The 19,561-nt window shown below is 40.6% G+C and overlaps 1 protein-coding gene across 1 annotated transcript in view; it reads left to right on the forward strand.

Annotated features, from left to right (window-relative positions):
• Positions 1-19,561, forward strand: part of LOC129700364 (cysteine-rich motor neuron 1 protein-like) — a 191,288-nt gene that overhangs the window by 139,075 nt on the left and 32,652 nt on the right. Inside the window, exons 5-8 of the mRNA XM_055640788.1 lie at positions 3,788-3,985; positions 11,729-11,857; positions 14,638-14,791; positions 16,825-16,946. Coding sequence (XP_055496763.1) covers positions 3,788-3,985; positions 11,729-11,857; positions 14,638-14,791; positions 16,825-16,946 — 603 coding nt within the window. The remainder of the gene's footprint in view (positions 1-3,787; positions 3,986-11,728; positions 11,858-14,637; positions 14,792-16,824; positions 16,947-19,561) is intronic.

Below are 19,561 nucleotides of genomic sequence, written 5' to 3' on the forward strand. Positions count from 1 at the left end.
CTACGCTAAAAATCTTCCATTCTGAAATCCGAAAATGTCCGAAATCCGACAAGTGTCTGGTCCCAAGGCTTTCGGATAAAAGGTTGTGCACCTGTACTTGAATAAAAACTTTTGCCATTGGTTTTACTTATTTCAATGCATCAAAACACCTATAATCCAAGACATTCAGGACTCTGGTGCAGTCAGAATAGCAGATTTGTTTGCATTATGGAGTGTTATTCCTATAAATATGATAACACAATTTTAATTCCTTTCTTTTAATGTCTTTCAAAACATGTTTTTTTTAATAACAATTCCCAGTGGCCCTGGTAAATGTAAAGAGTGCAGGTGCTAGGGCCCTAGTGAGTAAGAGGAGCACAGAAATAGGGGATGATTGTGAATCAGAGAAACAAGGGAACAAGGAACAAGAATCCTGGTGAGTCAGAGGAAACATCATCCAGTGACTCATTTGCCAAACAATCAGGATTTCTGAATAATCAGATAGCAACATAACATAATTTTACTAAAATTAAACTTTGGCCTATGCTTTAACTTGTTAAAACTACAGGGGTGGCACAGTGGTGCAGCAGTAGAGCTGCTGCCTCACAGCGTCGGAGATCCAGGTTCGATCCTGACTAAGGGTGCTGTCTGTGTTGGGTTTGTATGTTCTCCCTGTGGTTTCCTCGGGTGCTCCAGTTTCCTCCCACATCCTCAAGACGTGCAGGTTTGTAGGCTAATCAGCTTCTATAAATTGCCCCTAGTTTGTAAGATGCGAACTGGTGAATGATGGCTTCGGAGGGCCTAAGGACCTATTTTACACGCTGTACTGAAAACTAAAGCCGAAAAAATGTTAATGAACAAAAATTGAGCTAATTGAAAGGAAGACTAAGGATACTAAGTGTGATGTCTAAGAATATGGCTTTGAATAGAAGCATATGTACAGAAGATCTATGAAAGAAAGTTAATATCCCAGTGAACCTGGTAAGTGTAAAGAGTGCACACAATACACAATACAATTTATTTGTCACTTGAACCTCATAGAGGCTCAAATGAAATGTTGTTTCTGCAGTCATACACACAAGAAAAAAAGACCCAAGACACAACACAATTTACACAGACATCCATCACAGCGCATCTCCTCCTCGCTGTGATGGAAGGCAAAAAAACATATTTCTCCCCTGCAAGAGCCAGAGCTCCAGTGAGTTGGAGGGAACTAATAATAGAGGGAACTAACGAGGGAACTAATAATAGTTTGGACGCCTTAAAAAAAAAAAAGTGGAAATCGCTTTTGTGATCCTGTACCTGGAACAAGAAGCTGAGGAAGAACAAAAGAGGACTAGTTAGACGATATTGTATTGCTGAAGAGGATGAGTGAAGTATCCTGAGGAACCCTGGACAGACAATGGGGTGGACTCATTCAGTCCCTTTATTATTGCTGAGCTGACAGATGGAATCTTAGCACGAGTAGTAGTAACTGTATCGGAGCTTCGGGGAGTAGCTCAGAGGAAACTTTTGAAATACGTCAAGTAAAAATAATGAGCCAGAACTTGTTGTCTGGGCGAGCTGCCTGCTCCTACTGTGTGACTTGCATACCAGTTACAGACTTGACTTGTCCAGATGTCCGTCTGCTGCCCGAGGCTGTCCTGAACTAGAATGGCAGAGCTCTTCAAGGCAGCATGATGCCATCAGGTGGCAGATCAAAACCTGCCTACTGAACAGCTGAAGACATTTGGCAGCCCCCAAACCTGCCCATCTGCGTTACGTCAGCTGCCAAGTATTCCGAACATTTCAAAACGCCCTCACTATTCAGAAGCAGTCAAACACGTGAGACAACCACTTCAAGCTCGAGATTCGGATAGGTTTCATTAATCAAAGAGAGCAATGCAACAGCACCATCAATATGCCAACAGGATCAAGACCAAACCGAGTTATCATACTGAAGAAGTGCAATAGACCTGGAAGCGTATATTATGAATTATCCTGACAATAATTATACTATAATAGAATAATAGAAACCATTTAATCTTGAGTGCCATATTATGTGAATGGCTGTTATTTAATTTTGTCACCAAATAGATGGGAGGTTCTTGCTTTCATTGGCCAGAGTCAATGAAACACCATCGATCTTCAGTGCTGCCTTATTTCAGTTCAAATGGGAAATGTGTCCTCCAATTCTTTCCCTCTCCATGAGGTCCCATGATCTTTTGCAATAAAGAATAAAGAAAAAGAATAAAGATTTTGCATTCACCTGATGAGTAAAATTACTTGGATGAGGATAAAAATGAGTAAAAGTTAAATCATTGAGGATGAGTGGGAAAGGGTTGGTTTGTTAAGATATTGGGAAATGCACAGAGGGAGAAGAATGTCTGCAGCTTCTAGATAAGTAGATAAAGGATATGAGAGGAAAAAGTGGGTCTAGGGTGATGTACGCAGCAGGATGTATCACTGAACAGTGAGGCATGCAAACTAGCATTATTCTTTTTTCAAAGATTGCCGATTTTATTATGTTTGCCCCTCTGTTTAACTGTAAAAATCTTGTGAAAGTTGGCATTTTTAAAGCTTTAATCACAAATAACGTGAAATTTAGGATCAAATCTTAAGTGAACCTGATCACTGCGTGGACGGGAAAAATGGCAACCGGAATATGTAAAAATGTTATCGTTACCGCGTAGTTTTTTCGCGAAGATGTAAAGACCCCCACATATACACAGACACATACAAGATCAGAGTTTTAATAAGTATATATGATGTAAAAAAAAGTCTCACCAATAATAGCTTAATTTTATTTCCAGGAGCAAACATTGTCTGATTTTGTTGCTCCTGCATTCGACCTTGCAAAGCGTGTTAGAAAGGAGACAGAAATGACAATCTTTTCAAACATACAATGACAGAAAGGGTGGGAGATTGCAACCTTCACATGGTCTGCCCTGTTTTAACTAATGCAATCAACCTGGCGTGCACAATCAAACAAGATCAAATAGAACAAGTTGTCCTACAACTTTAAGCTGTGCACGCCAAACGCAAGAAGAAGAAGAAGAAGAAGAAGAAGAAGAAGGGACTATCTGTGCCATTTCTAAACTGGCACAGGTTCTTCAAGTGGATTACTGTTCCACTGCTTGGTTTCATGATGATGCCATGACTCATGCACTGTTAAGAAACTGGTAGTAAACAGTTGCCGGCATGTTTTGTGCACACATGCGTGATCATACTGTCACCAAACGTGGGGAATTGTTGGTAATTCCATGCAGTACCTCATTGCCCAGATCAGACGGATGGTTGCTCCCTCTTAATCTATTGAGCATTTCCTCCATTTTCTGTCTTTAATTCTATCGCTTGTGCAACTATTATCGCCTTTGCTTGGGACCGCCATCTCTTTTGTCCCTTACGCACTCCTACTATAGAACATTTCGCTCATCTTCCCATTTGGTTTTTTTTACCTCTGCCTTGTCTCCTAGAAGAGCATTTGGGTTTAGTTTAGTTTAGTTTACCCATTAAGATCGTGCCGACCGGCGTTCCCCGTACTCTATAACACTAGCCTACACACTAGAGACAATTTACAATTTTTACCAATGCCAATTAGCCTCCAAGCCTGTACATCTTTGGAGTGTGGAAACTGGAGCACCCGGGCAAACCCCACGCGGTCACAGGGAAAACGTACAAACTCCATACAGACAGCACTTAAACCCGGGATCTCTGGTGCTGTAAGGCAGCAACTCTACTGCTGCACCACCATATCGCCCCTGTTATTATTTTGTTCGGAAGTTTACCATTTAACTTCATTCATTCGCTCTAACTCTGTCCTGTGCAGATCCAGTTTTCCCAGCCATTGGTGGAGTAGGATGTTTGGCGAGAGATCAGATTCGAGCACATGGCGATCACTGGCGAGAAGATGACTGTACTTTCTGCCAATGCGTCAACGGGGAACATCACTGCGTTGCCATGGCTTGCAAACAGACCTGTCAGAATCCAGTCAAAATACCAGGGGAGTGCTGCCCTTTCTGTGAAGGTAAGACTGAAAAATGGGCACTTTGCAGCTCATTTTCCTGTGAAGGTTGCCCTCGCACAACAGTACCTTAGAAATCTCTGACATTTAGCAATATAATGTCATTAAGTGTCAATAATTACATTGAAATCACCTCTAAACCAACAAGCTAGGAAATTAACTTTCAACTCACTCTTACATATATTGCAAAGGATGTAACAGGCTTGACATCACAAATTAACTCTGCTGTAGTAGTGGAAGTCTGTAGCATAGAAAGAAGCCACAGCCTTCATTTTATACATTGTAGTCAAAAATCAACTTTAAGTTCTCCTCATTTCCCATATCCTGCTTCTGAGCCCTGCAGGTTATGGCTTCAGAATTGCTGATCTGGGTAAATTTTAACTATATTAACTAAGCAACGGTGCAAATCTGTTGACCATTAAATGTTGAATGAATCATTCCAATCTGTACACATGTCACCAAGACTATGCTATTACATCATACATTTTGTTCCTGGATAGTGAGTGGTTTTTATCAGTTAAATGTTCCCCATAACGGTAAGCATGATAAGGCTTTGGAGAAGGTATAGAAGAGCTGCCTGGATTAGAGATATTAGCTATCAAGAGAGCAGGATAAACTTGGGTTGTTTTCCCTGGAATACAGGAGGTTGAGGGGATACCTGATAAAAGTATATAAAATTATGAGAAGCATAAGTAGGGTAGACAGTCAGACTGGAGGACATAGCTTTAAGGTCAGAGGGGAAAGTTTAAAGGAGATGTGTAGGTTCATTTTTTTAAATTGTTTTGGACAGAGTAGTGGATGCCTGGAGCATGCTGCCAGGAGTGGTGGTGGATGCAGATACGATTGGCTTGAGAGGCTTTTAGGAATAGGAATACTTTATTGTCACATGTGGCTGGGCACAGTGAGATTCTTTGCTTGCATACACAACTTTATACAAAAGCAGCCACCTACGGCGCTGACAAAGCTACGAAGCACGCCGGCTCTTTCCTTTTGTCGACCCCCCCCCCCCCCCCAACAGTTCCCCCACGCCGGGTGCAAAGTCCTTTGTTCTCTCCCCACCGTTGTTCCCCGCCCTCCTCCCTCATGGCAGTCCACCCACGCCGGGTCCTCTATTGTTCTTCCCTTCCCTCCCTCATGGTGGTCTTCCACGCTCAAGGCCGTCCTAACGCATGGGCAAGCTGGGCAGTTGCCCGAGGCCCCACGAGCATAGGGGCCCCATGCTGATCTATGTATGTTGTGACTTGCTGTCAATAAATAAATACTGGGTTGCAAGCACGGATTCATAAACTGAATGAATTTGCCACCTATGTCCCATGTGCTGGACACAGCCTGAACTTGGTGGGTATAAAAGCGGCAGAGTGTTGTCTGCAGACTGTAAAATTCTTTGACTTTGTTCAGTGTCTATATTCCTTTTTCTCTGCTTCATGAGTCTCTGAAAACCTATCTTCAGGAAATTAGAGATAAATTTAGTGAATACGAATTGAAAGTCAGGTGTAGGTGTCCAGATTCAGATTATAGCGATGTAAAAAAACAGGAACGAAAGCGAAGTGTGCATCTTACTAGATATGACGGATCAGAAGAAGAGAATCAAAATCATTTCAGACAACTTGAAATCTGTGTTTCCCAATGTTGAAATTGCACTCAGAGTGTTCATGTACATGATGGTGATCAACTGTGCAGGAGAATATTCATTTTCATTAAATAAATCAGCTTCACTACACAATGGGGCAGCAGAGTTTGAACTGGCTTTAATTTTATCGACCATTTACATTTTTATTCTTGTGAGTGGTTGTGTAGGTAGGTGCCCCATTGCGCTGCTTTGCCCGGGGGCCCATAATGCTGTTAAGACAGACCTGTCCACGCTCACATCGATCGTCGACTGCGGGTCGAACCACGAGGCATTGCCGCCGCGCGAGGTTTCACCAACGCCAAGGCCCCATCGTCGTGAGGCTTCAACACTGCCGCCATTTTTTAGTCAATAATTGATTTTGAATACAGATCTTTTGGGAGCAAAATCACTGTGTTTGGTGGGTCGAAGATACAGCATGGTAAGATCAATACTACATCTTTCCATCAATCCAAAATACTTTTCAATTCAGAATCATCATCAGTGCTCCCAAAATCACTCTATTCAAAATGAATTAAATTCTAACACACACGTCCCCATGGCAACAGCCAAATATTTTTGCTTCTTGCAAAAATGGCAACTTAAAATAACACTGACAATTTAACACAAGGTTATTTATCAGTGTGGAGAAAGCGCATCCACTTTTCACATGTACTTTTCATGAGCCAAGAAGAGGGAACTGAAGAGCAAGGGAGCAAACTAATGCAGGGAGCATTCACCTTTTTTCTGTACTTATTTTAAACCAGATTCCTGAAGACACTTATGCCGCATCTACTATTCAGAAGGCATGATGTACTCAGTTTTTGTATGAAAGATTGGACTTCATGTCTTAAGTCGCCCAGTTAGTGAAAATCAACTAAAACTGCAGGTGCTGGACATTTGAAATAAAAACAGAAAATGCTGGAAAAACTCAGTAGGTCAGGTAACATCTCTGGAAAGAGAAACAGTTAAGGTTTCAGATCCAGAACCTTTCATCAAAACTGAGAAAGAGTGAACATTTTGCAATAGGTAGCATCTGGGGAGGGCAATTAGTGGGTTAATCCTTAAGTAATGTTAGAGCATTGCCAGGCCTTCTCTTGCAGTTGAGACTCACACCATCACATATGCACAGCAGAAAATAGCGAGTGTGACACAGGTATCCATTAAATACCTACTGATGTCACTTAAACATGGCCAGCAATTTTCACACATAAGCATAGCATTAGCACAAAGGGCATGAAAATATTATGGCACACAAGAGACCTTCTAGCTTTTGAGTGGTATATCATTATGCATTTTCCTCAAGACAAAATGCACTTTGAATAATTCCTCACTCTCCCTTCACTACCCACAGAATATCAATAGAATGATCATACTTCCCAATAGTGAGTCAAAGAATTCTGCCCTCCACTGAAAGATACCTTTAAATCTCCACTGCCTGCACCCATATTCATCTGTTACAAAGAGCACGCTACATGGTGGTGCAGCGGTAGAGTTGCTGCTTTACAACGCCAGAGTCCCGGGTTCGATCCTGACTATTGGTGCTGTCTGTAAGGAGTTTGTACGGTCTCCCCATGACCTCCGGTTTCTTCCCACACTCCAAAGACGTACAGGTTTATAGGTTATTTGGCATCGGTAAAGATTTTAAATTGTCCCAAGTGTGTAGTAGAGGGTCAGTGTATGGGGATTACTGGTCAGCGTGGCCTCGGTGGGCCGAAGGGCTTATTTTTGCCTGTATATCGAAACCAAATTAAACTAAAGCACAATTTGGATTATGTGAGAGTTACTCAACTTCATTGGTTAGCTGTTGAATGGATACTGCAACCAAGCCAATAATAATTAGTTGCCTTCCCTTGCTACAGATGAAACAACACTCAAATTATCCACAAGAAGCAGTCAAAGCAGCTCAATAGGTTGAATTATCTTGTTCAAGTTGCTAGAGGTATGAGATGCAGATATTCAGCAGTGGTGATTTGATTGAAACCTGTATGGAAATTGAAATTCACTGAGCTATGGCAGTATCTTCTTAAATTCTGTTGCCAAATATATGAACTCTATTTTGAACCCCAGTCGTCATTGCTAGCCTTCCTACTTTTCAAGCCTGGTTCTGCAGAGAGAATGTCACATTGTTTTTCCACACTGTACCACACATCACTTTAGACCAACTGAACAGAATTAATCAAGCATTAAATTGATTACATGTTCTTTAATCGGATGGCAAAATAAAATTAGTCTGGTTTATTGGAGTACAAATCTCTAAGCATGTAGTGTAACACAAGTGTTTTAATCTTCAAACTATATTGGACATTGTACATTTTTTGATGTTGAGCCAGGTGCTATTGCCATGAAAATCAAATTTTTTCTCATAAAACCTTAACCCTTTTGAATTAAATCTGGTGAAATGTTGTATGTTTTAACCGTTTCCACATGGTTCATTCAAATGATGTCCACTTCAACTAAATCATACCTAAAGAGGAAAAATGTCTTTGTTTTGGAATGGCCAGTATCAATAAACTATGAAGTGCACTCTCTTTTACAGTAGGACATTTAAGCTACTTTAGGAACCAATAAATTCTTCATTTTACATCATTATATTTTGGATGTTATTTGGGTTTTTTTCAATACCTCATCTTTCTTTCCTTGTCTATTCTTTGTATTTTTCGGCTTGGTTCAGTTAGTCCTAGTGATTTTTTTTTTTGTCTTTTATTGCCGCTTAGATTTCAATTCAGTCTTGCTAACTCCCAGTTAACAATGATCTATTCTACATTCTCCTTGAGCTTCATCACCTTTGTCCTATTTTCACACCCTACACTTCCTTATCTAGGTATCTCCCTCTCCCCTGACATCAGTCTGAAGAAGGGTCTCGACTCAAAACGTCATCCATTCTTTCTCTCCAGAGAAGCTGCTTGTCCCGCTGAGTTGCTCCAGCATTTTGTGTCTATCTTTGGCTTTTATTAGGGTCTCTTTAAGCTCCCAAGAAAATAATGTTTTTGTCCTATCTTTCCTTCCGCCTTGTGACAATCAATATCATGCTTTTCCTTTTGGATATATTCAAAAGGAACAATTTTTGGAGAAAATTATTGTTAGTCACGTAAATTAATCGGCAATAACAGATGATTCTTACTGGTATATCCTCAAGTCTTGCCTCTTGCTCATTATCGACTGTTGTTCAATAAGCTGCTGCCTCCTAGCATCATACATCCACACAAATTCTGTACTCATGTTCTGCTAACTCTGGAACAAAAACTCTGCATTGTTTTCAGATACAATAGTACACTTGGGGAATATGCACCAAGTGAACTGAGTAGCACAGTGGTAATGCTGGGATGCAGCAAGTAGAGCTGCTGCTTCAAAGCTCCAGCTGCCTGGGTTTATCACCAACCTCAGGTGCGAATCTGTGTGAATTTTGTATAATCTCCCTGGTGTCCTCCCAAAAATGCAGGGGTTGGTTGGTTAATCGGCCATGATAAATTGCCCCAATTGTGTCACTGTTTGTTAGAATCTTGGGGGTGGGTGAAAATTATGACAAGGTGGGTGAGTGAGGGATTAATTTTAAAAAGGGCGGTTTATTGTTGGAGTAGACTCGATGGGCTGTATCAGCACTGTATCTCTTCATAGCTCTCTCCGAGTCTATGAACAGTGAATTTGAAATAGCAAACCAATTATTGTAAATATGGGAAGTACAAAATTCTGGGGACACCTCTGTGCTATCAGAACCAAGGCAGTGCAGACCTGTTCCCTGCCTCAAGGTCATGGTGCTACCTGATTTAACAAGCACAATGTTCGTGGGATTGGGTTAGAAGATGATGAGTGTGTGCGAGTGAGAGCATGTGCTTGCGTGCGTGCGTGTATAAGACAGTGTGGGGAGGTGGTGTGGTAAATGTATATCCAGAGTGAGAGTCTAAATTAATGGTAACAGGTTATAGAGAACACTGAACCAGCTAAGGGAACATCACGTGCCTGATGAATGCTGGAGCCAAATGTGGCAGCAGCTTTCAAAGCTCACAATGCACAGCAGGAAGCCACCAAGTACAAGAGTGGCAGTCGGGTCTCAGAAGCAAACAACAAATCCAAGGGGTTGTCATATTTCCATCTGATGGGGTGATTGAACATCCTGTGATGAAAGTAGCCAGGTTTGTTATTACGTATTACTGTCCCTAGCCCTCACCTCTTCTCTTTGATATTGGGTCAAAAAGCTTGAGTTCAACCCTCAACACCTTCTGACAGTGCTGTGATCAAAAGAGGCTACTAGATTTTGGTGCAATAGTGGACTGAAGTACACGGCATTTTTATATGACTCCCAGAGAAAGATGATGAAATGCAAATTTGCCTGCATCGCGCTCGCCCCAAGAACAAATAATCTCAAAATTACTAATCACAGTGTTGGCAGTTGCTGGTACACATTGAAAATACATAGTCATAGAGTGTGGAAACAGCCCTTTGGCCCAACTTGCCCACACCGGCCATCATCTCCCAGCTACATTAGTCCTGCCTGCGTGTGCTTAGTCCATATCCCTCCAAACCTGTCCTGTCCATGTACCTGTTTAACTGTTTCTTAAACATTGGGATGGTCCCAACCTTAATTGCATCCTCTGGCAGCTTGTTCCATACACCCACCGCCCTTTGTGTGAAAACGTTACCCCTTAGATTCCTATTCGTATATTTTCCCATGCACCTTGAACCTATGTCCTCTGGTCCTCAATTCCCCTACTCTGGGCAAGAGACTTTGTGCATCTACCCGATCTATTCCTATCATGATTTTATATACCTCTATAAGATCACCCCTCATCCTCCTGTGCTCCAAGGAATATAGACCCAGCCTACTCAACCTCTCCCTATAGCTCTCACCCTCTGGACAATAGGTGCAGGAGTAGGCCATTCGGCCCTTTGAGCCAGCACCGCCATTCATTGTGATCATGGCTGATCATCCCCAATCAGTACCCCGTTCCTGCCTTCTCCCCACATCCCCTGACTCCGCTATTTTTAAGAGCCCTATCTATCTCTCTCTTGAAACCATCCAGAGAACCTGCCTCCACCACCCTCTGAGGCAGAGAATTCCACAGACTCACCACTCTCTGTGAGAAAAAGTGTTTCCTCGTCTCCGTTCTAAATGGCTTACTCCTTATTCTTAAACTGTGGCCCCTGGTTCTGGACTCCCCAACATCGGGAACATGTTTCCTGCCTCTAGCGTGTCCAAACCCTTAACAATCTTATATGTTTCAATGAGATCCCCTCTCACCCTTCTAAACTCCAGAGTGTACAAGCCCAGCTGCTCCACTCTCTCAGCATATGACAGTCCTGGCAACTCTAGTCCTGGCAACATCCTCATAAATCTTTTCTGAACCCTTTCAAGCTTGACAATATCTTTCCTATAACATTGTGGCCAGAACTGAACACAATATTCTAAATGAATCTCACCAACGTCTTATATAACTGCAACATGACCTCCCAACTTCTATATTCGATACTCTGACTGATGAAGGCCAATGTGCCAAAAGCCGTTTTGACCACCTTATCTACGACTCGACTTTCAAGGAACCATGCACCTGCACTCCTAGATCCACTATCTGCTCTACGACGCTACCCAGAGGCCTACCATTTAATGTGTAGGTCCTGCTTCCTTCCATGGAGCCAATTTGCTATCCATTCAGCTATCTCTCCTTGAATTCGATGCGAACTAACCTTCCAGAGCAGCCTACCATGCGGAACCTTGTCAAATGCCTTACTGAAAGACATGTACGCAACATCTACAGCTCTGCCCTCATCGACCTTTTTGGTCACGTCTTCAAAAAACTCTATCAGATTTGTGAGACACGACCTTCCACGTACAAAACCATGCTGACTATCCCTAATCAGCCCCTGCTCATCCAAATGCCTGTATAACCTATCCCTCAGAACACTCTCTAGGAACCTCCTGAATACAAATGTTAAGCTCATCGGCCTATTGTTCCCAGCATTTTCCCTGCAGCCCTTCTTGAAAAGAAGCACATTTGCCACCCTCCAGTCTTCCAGCACCTCTCCTGTATTGAAGGATGACTCATAAATTTCAACCAAATTGCATATGAATTTGCAATTTTGTTCAGGGTATTAGTGAATATTCATTTGGAAAACAATTTTACATGTTTTCATTTTTCCAACAGAGCCAACTTACGGGACGGTCAGTCCAACACTATGCGAGAGGTTGATAAACTGCACCTTGACAGAGAAGGATTGCCCATATGGCTTTGTGCAAGATCAGAAGGGATGCTTGATGTGCCAGTGTCTACCTAGTAAGTGATCCAATCATTTTAAAACACCAGAAAAGATTGGTTACTGAAGCTGTTTACTGAAACCACGGCACAGTAAATGATATTTTCTAATAGTTTTTGTAGGCTTAAAATGATTATTTCCCTGGAAAAGCTCCAGATAAATGCTGGGGAATTTTCATGGCAATTGTTCTACAACTCCCTATTTATATCAGTATGAATCCATTGGTTTGGGCGTTATTCACCAACATTGCTGTGTGCTGTGCACCCAAGTCTAAATGTACGCAAGTATAATTAACGACAAATTAAGGCGAACTCACCTGGATGGCACAGTGGCGCAGCTAGTAGAGCTGTGGCCTCACAGTATCAGAGACCTGGGTTTGATCCTACATTCAAGTACTGTCTGTGTCGAGTTTGCACGTTCTCCCTGTGACCGTGTGGGTTTCCTCTTGGGTGGTCCGGTTTCCTCCCACATCCCAGAGACATGCGGGCTTGTATGTTAGTTGGCCTCTATAAGTTTCCCCTAGTGTGTAGGAACTGTGTAGAACTATTATGTGAATGGATGATTGATGGTTTGCATGGACACGGTGGGCCAAAGGGCCTGTTTCCATGCTGCATCTCTAAACTAAATCCCATGTGGATTTCCCTTCATTCGAACATTGTTCACACTTGTTGCTCAGTATCCCACAGGAACGTTGAGGGAATTATAAGGGCCAGTTCAACTGTGCCTCAGTGGCAGATCAAAGTCAGTCTTTCTACCTGCGCCTTCAAATAAATGCTCAGCAGTCCATCTGAAACTAAAAGTCAGCTCAATCCAGAAAAATAACCTGTCAAGATTATTCCTCATAGTGAACTCATCCGTTCAACCAAAGATGTACTGGAGCATTCCCAAGCATTTTTTTTATTGATAAGAAGTGAAGTTAACAAAGGTTATTTCTACTGCAGCACCATTAATTTCCTTGGCTTCTCTAGTGGCTGGAGAAGAAATGTGGCTGTTTATGCAACTGAGAAAGTGGGTGAAAACCCAAGAAAATTCCCTGATTTTGTCCTTGTTATCTTTTGTATGATTGTTTGATCCTTAGAATAGGAATTCCCTGTCTGTCATGTCGGAGTGTTTCATTTTTCATAAATGCTTTAAGACATTGAAACAAGTAACAGAATAGAAGTGTGAAGTGAAAACTGTAACCCTTCACTCGCCACTTCCTGCCACATTCATGCCACATAAAGCAGAATGGAATATGCTTCTACTTTTAGGAAAGGGCAGCAGAACAACAGTAGCACAGATGGTAAATCTTTCTTGCAAACTACAGTTCATAATCTAAGGTTGACGTAAGCTCATTGTTCAGTTGAGAGCCTTTGTTACCTCTTTCCAGGAAACATCAGCAGTGTGATAATTTCTGCGCTTGCCTCCAAGTTTCTGTTTGTCTGCCAATTTTTTGTATATAAGTCTTGCCCATTTTATTAACTGCCTGCCTTCCCCAAATGTAATCCTCTGTATCATGGAGAATATAGTTCATGGAGGGTGCGGGAATTCTGTGGACAGACTTAACCAGGATTATGCGTCAACTAAATTCGGCACACCAGCCTATCAGTGGACATCTGAGTTTTCCAGCCTTCGTATAAATTGTGATCCACAAGTCATAACTTTAACAAACAAATAAGTGCAACACTGCTTACCTATTCACTGCCCCCTGATCCCCATTCCTCGCCTACTTCAGCTGACAGCATATTCCTTCCTTCCCCCCCACTCCGCCCCACCAAGAACAGTCAAATTAAAGAAAACTTCCCACTTGGTCAAACATACTTAAATACTAAACTCTACTACATCTTCCATTGTATCCTTCTGGCATAATACTAGATCTGAAGCACAAAAGAGGGAGCATAAGCAGCTGCAAAATACATATTTACATTCTATTGTGACTAAACACAGGAACAATCTTGCCATCTGTCAAGCATATTTAGAAATAAGCTAGTACTGTAACCTTCCTTTGCCAAGCAGTGCAGTTCCATGTAGAAAAATCTTTTTTTTTAATCATAAGTTTGTAAGCTATTAACTTATCTTTATTAGTGAAGTACATTCTTTGGTGTATATGATCCATAATTCATCTCCTTGTCACATCCACAATTTCCATAGTTCTGGTCAGAACAACTGCTACTAATTTCCGAGTTCATAGTAACAAAAGGCTCCACACGCAATGTCTACATTCCAGAAGCCTGGAGTCAATAGCTGGAACAGGAACATATACAGTAATAAGGTGGAAACAGAAGTTGGTCTGTTTGCTGCTCATTCAGAGAACACTGTTTTATTGCCATGATGCTTCATACTGTTGTCATCTCTCAGGAGAAGTGTACTCGTGATAAGCAAAATACTTTTCAGATGATTTCTTGTGTTCTTTGGTATTAGAGGTTTGAAAAATAACATGCTATTTTACAAATTAGCTGTAAATAAGCAATTTGATTTTCCACAACACAAAGTCAATTAATCTACAATGTAGAGTAATAATTTGTGGGTTTGCTTGGGTGATTTGCATGGGCTCAGCCTTGCCATTAGCTGGAGCTGTTGACCAGATGCCAAGTGCTTACAATTCATCCAAACCACTTTTGTACACGTTTTACAAACCTTGGCCCAGCAATAGGCAGCTTGGCCAATTGCCTTTCCAAATGAAGAATGATACAAGAATATTGAATGAGAAGTAAGGATGTAAGCCACAATGTTTTGGTCGACAGAGATGTATTGTTTTGCACATTAGTACATTTTGTACCAAGTTGTAACCAATAGTAAATAACATACATTTCTCTTCCAGAGGAACCGTGTCCAGCTTTGACATCGTACTGCTCCTTAGATTGCCCCCATGGTTTCCTGACTGATTTAGATGACTGCATCATCTGTGAATGTCGGCCACAGGCACACAAATGCCGAAACCTTTCCTGCAATAAACATTGTCCTTATGGTTATATGTAAGTACAGCTGGTCAGTGCCAAGTGATTCAATAAGTTGTCTAGCCTTTGCCATCTAGAGTGCAGGAATGGATGGTTCCTTCTGATAGTATAGCCAGGATTCATCACATTCTGAATTTTTTAAACAATCCTTTACTTAGTCAAGAAGCAGAGCACTTTATTAAAAAAAACAATAACAATTAATCATTCTGACAATTTGTGCCAGTTTCCCATGCTGGGTTAATGAAATATAAAGAGACTATTATCACTATTTATGTCTCACTAGGTGACCACTAATAAAGTACATGAACAGATACATAGATATTTGTTTAAGAAAGAGCTGCAAATGCTGGAAAAATCGAAGGTAGACAAGTACTGGAGAAACTTAGCGGGTGAAGCAGCAGCTATGGAGAGAAGGAATAGGCGAGGTTTTGGGTCGAGACCCTTCTTCAGACTGCATAGATAGGAAAGGTTTAGCGGGATATGAGCCAAATGCGTCAGGTGGGATTAGTGTGGATGGGTCATCTTGGTCAACATGGGCAGGTTGAGCCAAAGGGCCTGCCTACAATTGTAAGATATAGAATTATTTTTTCAAATGTTCTATGCCACACACCATTCACCCCTCATATCATTTATTAACCTCCAAGAAACAAAGATTGTTCTCCAATGGGCAATCCAGGGAAATGTTCATCAGGAGAAAGGAAAAACTGTGTTTTATTTTATCTTTATTTCATTGATTATATATTTGGAAAAATTATTTGCAGAAGGCAGTTTGAATAAGGTGAAGATTATCTCATATTTCTCACTACATAGAAGTTCATTTGACTCATCAAGTTCAGGCAAGCTCTCGGAACAATCCCATTCATCCACATGTTTCCCGATAATCTATTCTTCCCCACATGCCCATTTACTCAATTGAATACACTGCTCTCCTGATGGATTGGGAATCCAGTGGTGGGTCAGCCTATGAGAAAGAGTCAATTGTGGGAGCACATAAAGATTTCAGAGTGCTATATATGAAAATCAACTCCAGATATTCAGGATCCAAAGAAATGACTATATCATGATGATGTTTTCATTGCTGCTGCTTCTGTATAATAGCAGCCAATAGATTTGCAATTGGCCTCTGTAGAGAGAGCTGCAGCGCTAGCATTGTTGAATCATAAATATTGTCCCACATTGTTTACTGGCTGTATTTACCATAGCAACACTTATGGCTGCCACTTAAACAGAGCTGCAGTCATATAATACAAACAAGTAGGAGGACTAGCAAGTTGGCCTTTGCTGATATCTAAACATGAATCTTTTTTCAAGTTTACTTAATGCTGTTTTGTCTTATACTGCAGCTAGTTTAAACCCAATGCCTTTCATAATGCTGTTTTACAACAAACTAAAGTGAGGTACAACTTCAGTATCGTGAACAAGTATATTGATATCCTTTGCACGAACACAAAAAATCACTGTGTGTCACGTTCTCTATCAGAGGCATTTGCCCCTACATCCAAAAGGTTGAAGCACACTCCAGAATGTAATTACCATTAAGTAAGTGGGCAACAAATACAGTACTGAGAGAATTTAGTATTGCCACCTGTATGATCGTTCAAAGGAACCATTCTACCAAAGGCTTGAATGGCAGTTTATTGGGGATTAAATATCTTGTGATATTATTTGAAGGATTTCTCTAGTATTGTTCTGGCTGGTATTCTACCTTCATCTAATCTGGCTGAAATACTGCCCCTTGAGGAAACTTGATGATTGTCAACATTGGAACAAGTGCTTGCCTTTCCGAAGTAATTTCTGTTCATGAAATGTCTTGAAATGTTATGATATACATTGCAGGGCTTTATGTTAAAAATGCAACATGGTGTTGATGATGGAAATCTAAAATGAAATGCTGGAAATACACAGCAGTCAGACCACATCCAGAAAACAGACATAATGTTTTAAATTGATGACCTTCCATTAATATATAAACATACCTATAATTAATGTAAATGTCCTGCACAAGATCAGATTCATGTGGAATTTGCCTTTTTTTTGTGTCTTGTTTTTAGGAGAAACAAACATGGTTGTGAGATGTGCCGTTGTGTAAAATGCCCACCATTTACTTGTGACAAGTATTGTCCAGAAGGGTATGAAAAGAATAAGAAAGGATGCTCCATGTGTAAATGCAAAGGTACCACAACATTAACTCATTTAAGGATATGTTTCATCAATATTTGGGAACAGATTATACAGTCAGGAATGTCAACAATGCATCATATTTTTGCACTGTTATTTGCATTTGGTTAAGGCCATTAAAAAATACTGCTTAACACCTTTAGATTTGTCTTCATTAAGGTTATGGATATGTCTTTTATAAATGTATGTCACAGATTATAATCTCAAACGTAGCAGCGACAGATATTTTTCTTGTTTCCAATTTGCATCCAATCAATTAGCAAACAAAGAAAAAGTACGGACCTTGCATGAAATGCTCAGCTATCTCCTGAAGTCTTTGGCATAGTTTTAATAAACAACATTTCTGTTCTCCCCCTTGGGAATGCTGCCTATAGTGCCGTTATTTACGCTGAAAGTCTAGATTTTTTCAATCAAATTCTTTGTTCCTTACTTGGGAAAAGCATTGATAGAATTTGGACAGCCAGTCTGAAGGATGAAAAGTCTGGATCATTGGTTGCTTTGGCTCCTGAGAGATGCTCTGGGACTAACAGGGTTCTCCAAAATTCATAATATTTTGATTGTCCATGGTAACAATATAAACAACTGTAAAACGTTGAAGATAGACACAAAGATAGACTCTACTTCAGAATAAGTCCCGACCTGAAATGTCACCTATCCATTTTCTCCAGAGATGCTACCTGATGAGTTACTCCAGCATTTTGTGCCTATCTTTGTTATAAACCAGCATCTGCAGTTCCTTGTTATTACATTGTATGATGGTGAACCTGGGTTGGATTATATGGCAATGAAAAGATTGGCCCAATTAATTGTGTAGTTTAGAGATACATATTGGTTACAGGTCTTCCAGCCAACCAAGTCCACGCTAACCATCAGTCACCCATTCACACTAGTTATATGTTAACTAGTTCTATGTTATCCCACTTTCTCATCCACTTCCTACACACATGGGGGTAATCTTATAGATGCCAATTAACCTACAAACCTGCATGTCTTTGAGATGTGGGAGGAAACCGGAGCACCTGGAGGAAATCAACATGGTCATTGGGAGGATCCCTCTCAGGATAAGAAAATTCCACATAAAATCTACTATAAATTTCCAACCCCTTATCTTAAACCCATGCTCTCTGCTCATAGACACCTCTGCAAAGAGATAAGTTTCTTACTGACTACGCTATCAATGTAATTCATCATTTTGTATAGCCCAGTTAGGTTCATCCCTCAGTCTTCCTACTCTAAAGAAAACAAACCCAGCTTACCCATTCTCTCCTAGCTCAAACATTCCTTCCCAGACAATATCCTGGTGAATCTCCTCTGCAGTTCCTCCAATAGAATGACATTCCTCCTATGTTATGGGAACCAGAAATGCACACAATGCTCCCGCTGTGGCCTAACCAATGTTTTAAATAGTTGTACCCATAACCCCTCCTCTTATATTCTATGCCCTAACTAATGAAGACAAGTAGCCATTATGCCTCGTAACAGCCTTATCTACCTTCGCTCATTTGAAGAACCTAGGAAATCCTTCCATCTTGCTGCAGTAAGAAATTCCTTCATTATCATTGCAATGCCTTATAGTCACGTTTATTCTGTGTGAAGATTCTATACCCTGGAATGCATATTGCCTGTTTTGTACATCTTTCAACCGTGTTTATGTAATTATATATTTTTTTGTGGCTGCCCATGAGATATTAATGCTCCAAGTATACAGACCATAAATCTTTTTTGAATATTCACCATTTCTAGCTTTTCAACTTTAGATATTCCCATGTTCTATCCTTTTCAGGGTAAAAATTGTTCACACTTGCTTAGGATGAAATACATTTACCACAGCCATTGCAAAAACCCGCAATCTAATTGTTAGATGGTCTCAATAATTAATAGTCACTTAATAATTATAAACAGCATGAGTGGAAGCATAAATTTACACACTTACTAAACTTATGCTTCCATTCATGCTGTTTATAATGCAACCTATCCTTAATCATCAGACCTAGATAAGAGTTTCTATCCCATTCTCTGAAAATTGTGATTTCAAAACCAATCCCTGATTGTTTATCATGGAATGTTTACCCATTACAAATCTTTGCTAATTTCTCTGGTCAGCTAAAAAAAATCTAAGATGTTCATTGACTCTCTTTAATTCTAGTAATTTCCTGACAAAATATGAGTCTAACTAGTCTAATTCCCAACTTAACCCCTCTAATCTTTTATATAAAGAGCAGTGATATGCACCATTTTTATTCTAGAATATTTTCCGATTTAAAATAGCTTGTGATGACTGTATTTCCTCTTGGCCAATCCCGTAGAATTGAGGATTATTCCAGTTCTGTGGGTCATGAGTCGGCTATTGAGGATCTAGCTATACTCATACACATGTTCCTTTTCCCAAGCAAAGCCTATAGGTCTACTGAGCCCCAATATTACATTGCAAGGATAAAGACTGCAACACTCTTATCTACCAAAACCCAAGCCATTTATCTGCTCTTGGCAATTTGACATTCTATGGTGTTATTTTCAATCATCATTTTTTGTTTTGCTTCTGTTCATTTGGGGGAGTCCGGAACCAAGGGCCACAGTTTAAGAATAAGTAAGTAAGTTTATTGGCCAAGT

Source organism: Leucoraja erinacea, chromosome 9 (genome assembly GCF_028641065.1).
Source record: "Leucoraja erinacea ecotype New England chromosome 9, Leri_hhj_1, whole genome shotgun sequence".
NCBI classification, from domain to species: domain Eukaryota; kingdom Metazoa; phylum Chordata; class Chondrichthyes; order Rajiformes; family Rajidae; genus Leucoraja; species Leucoraja erinaceus.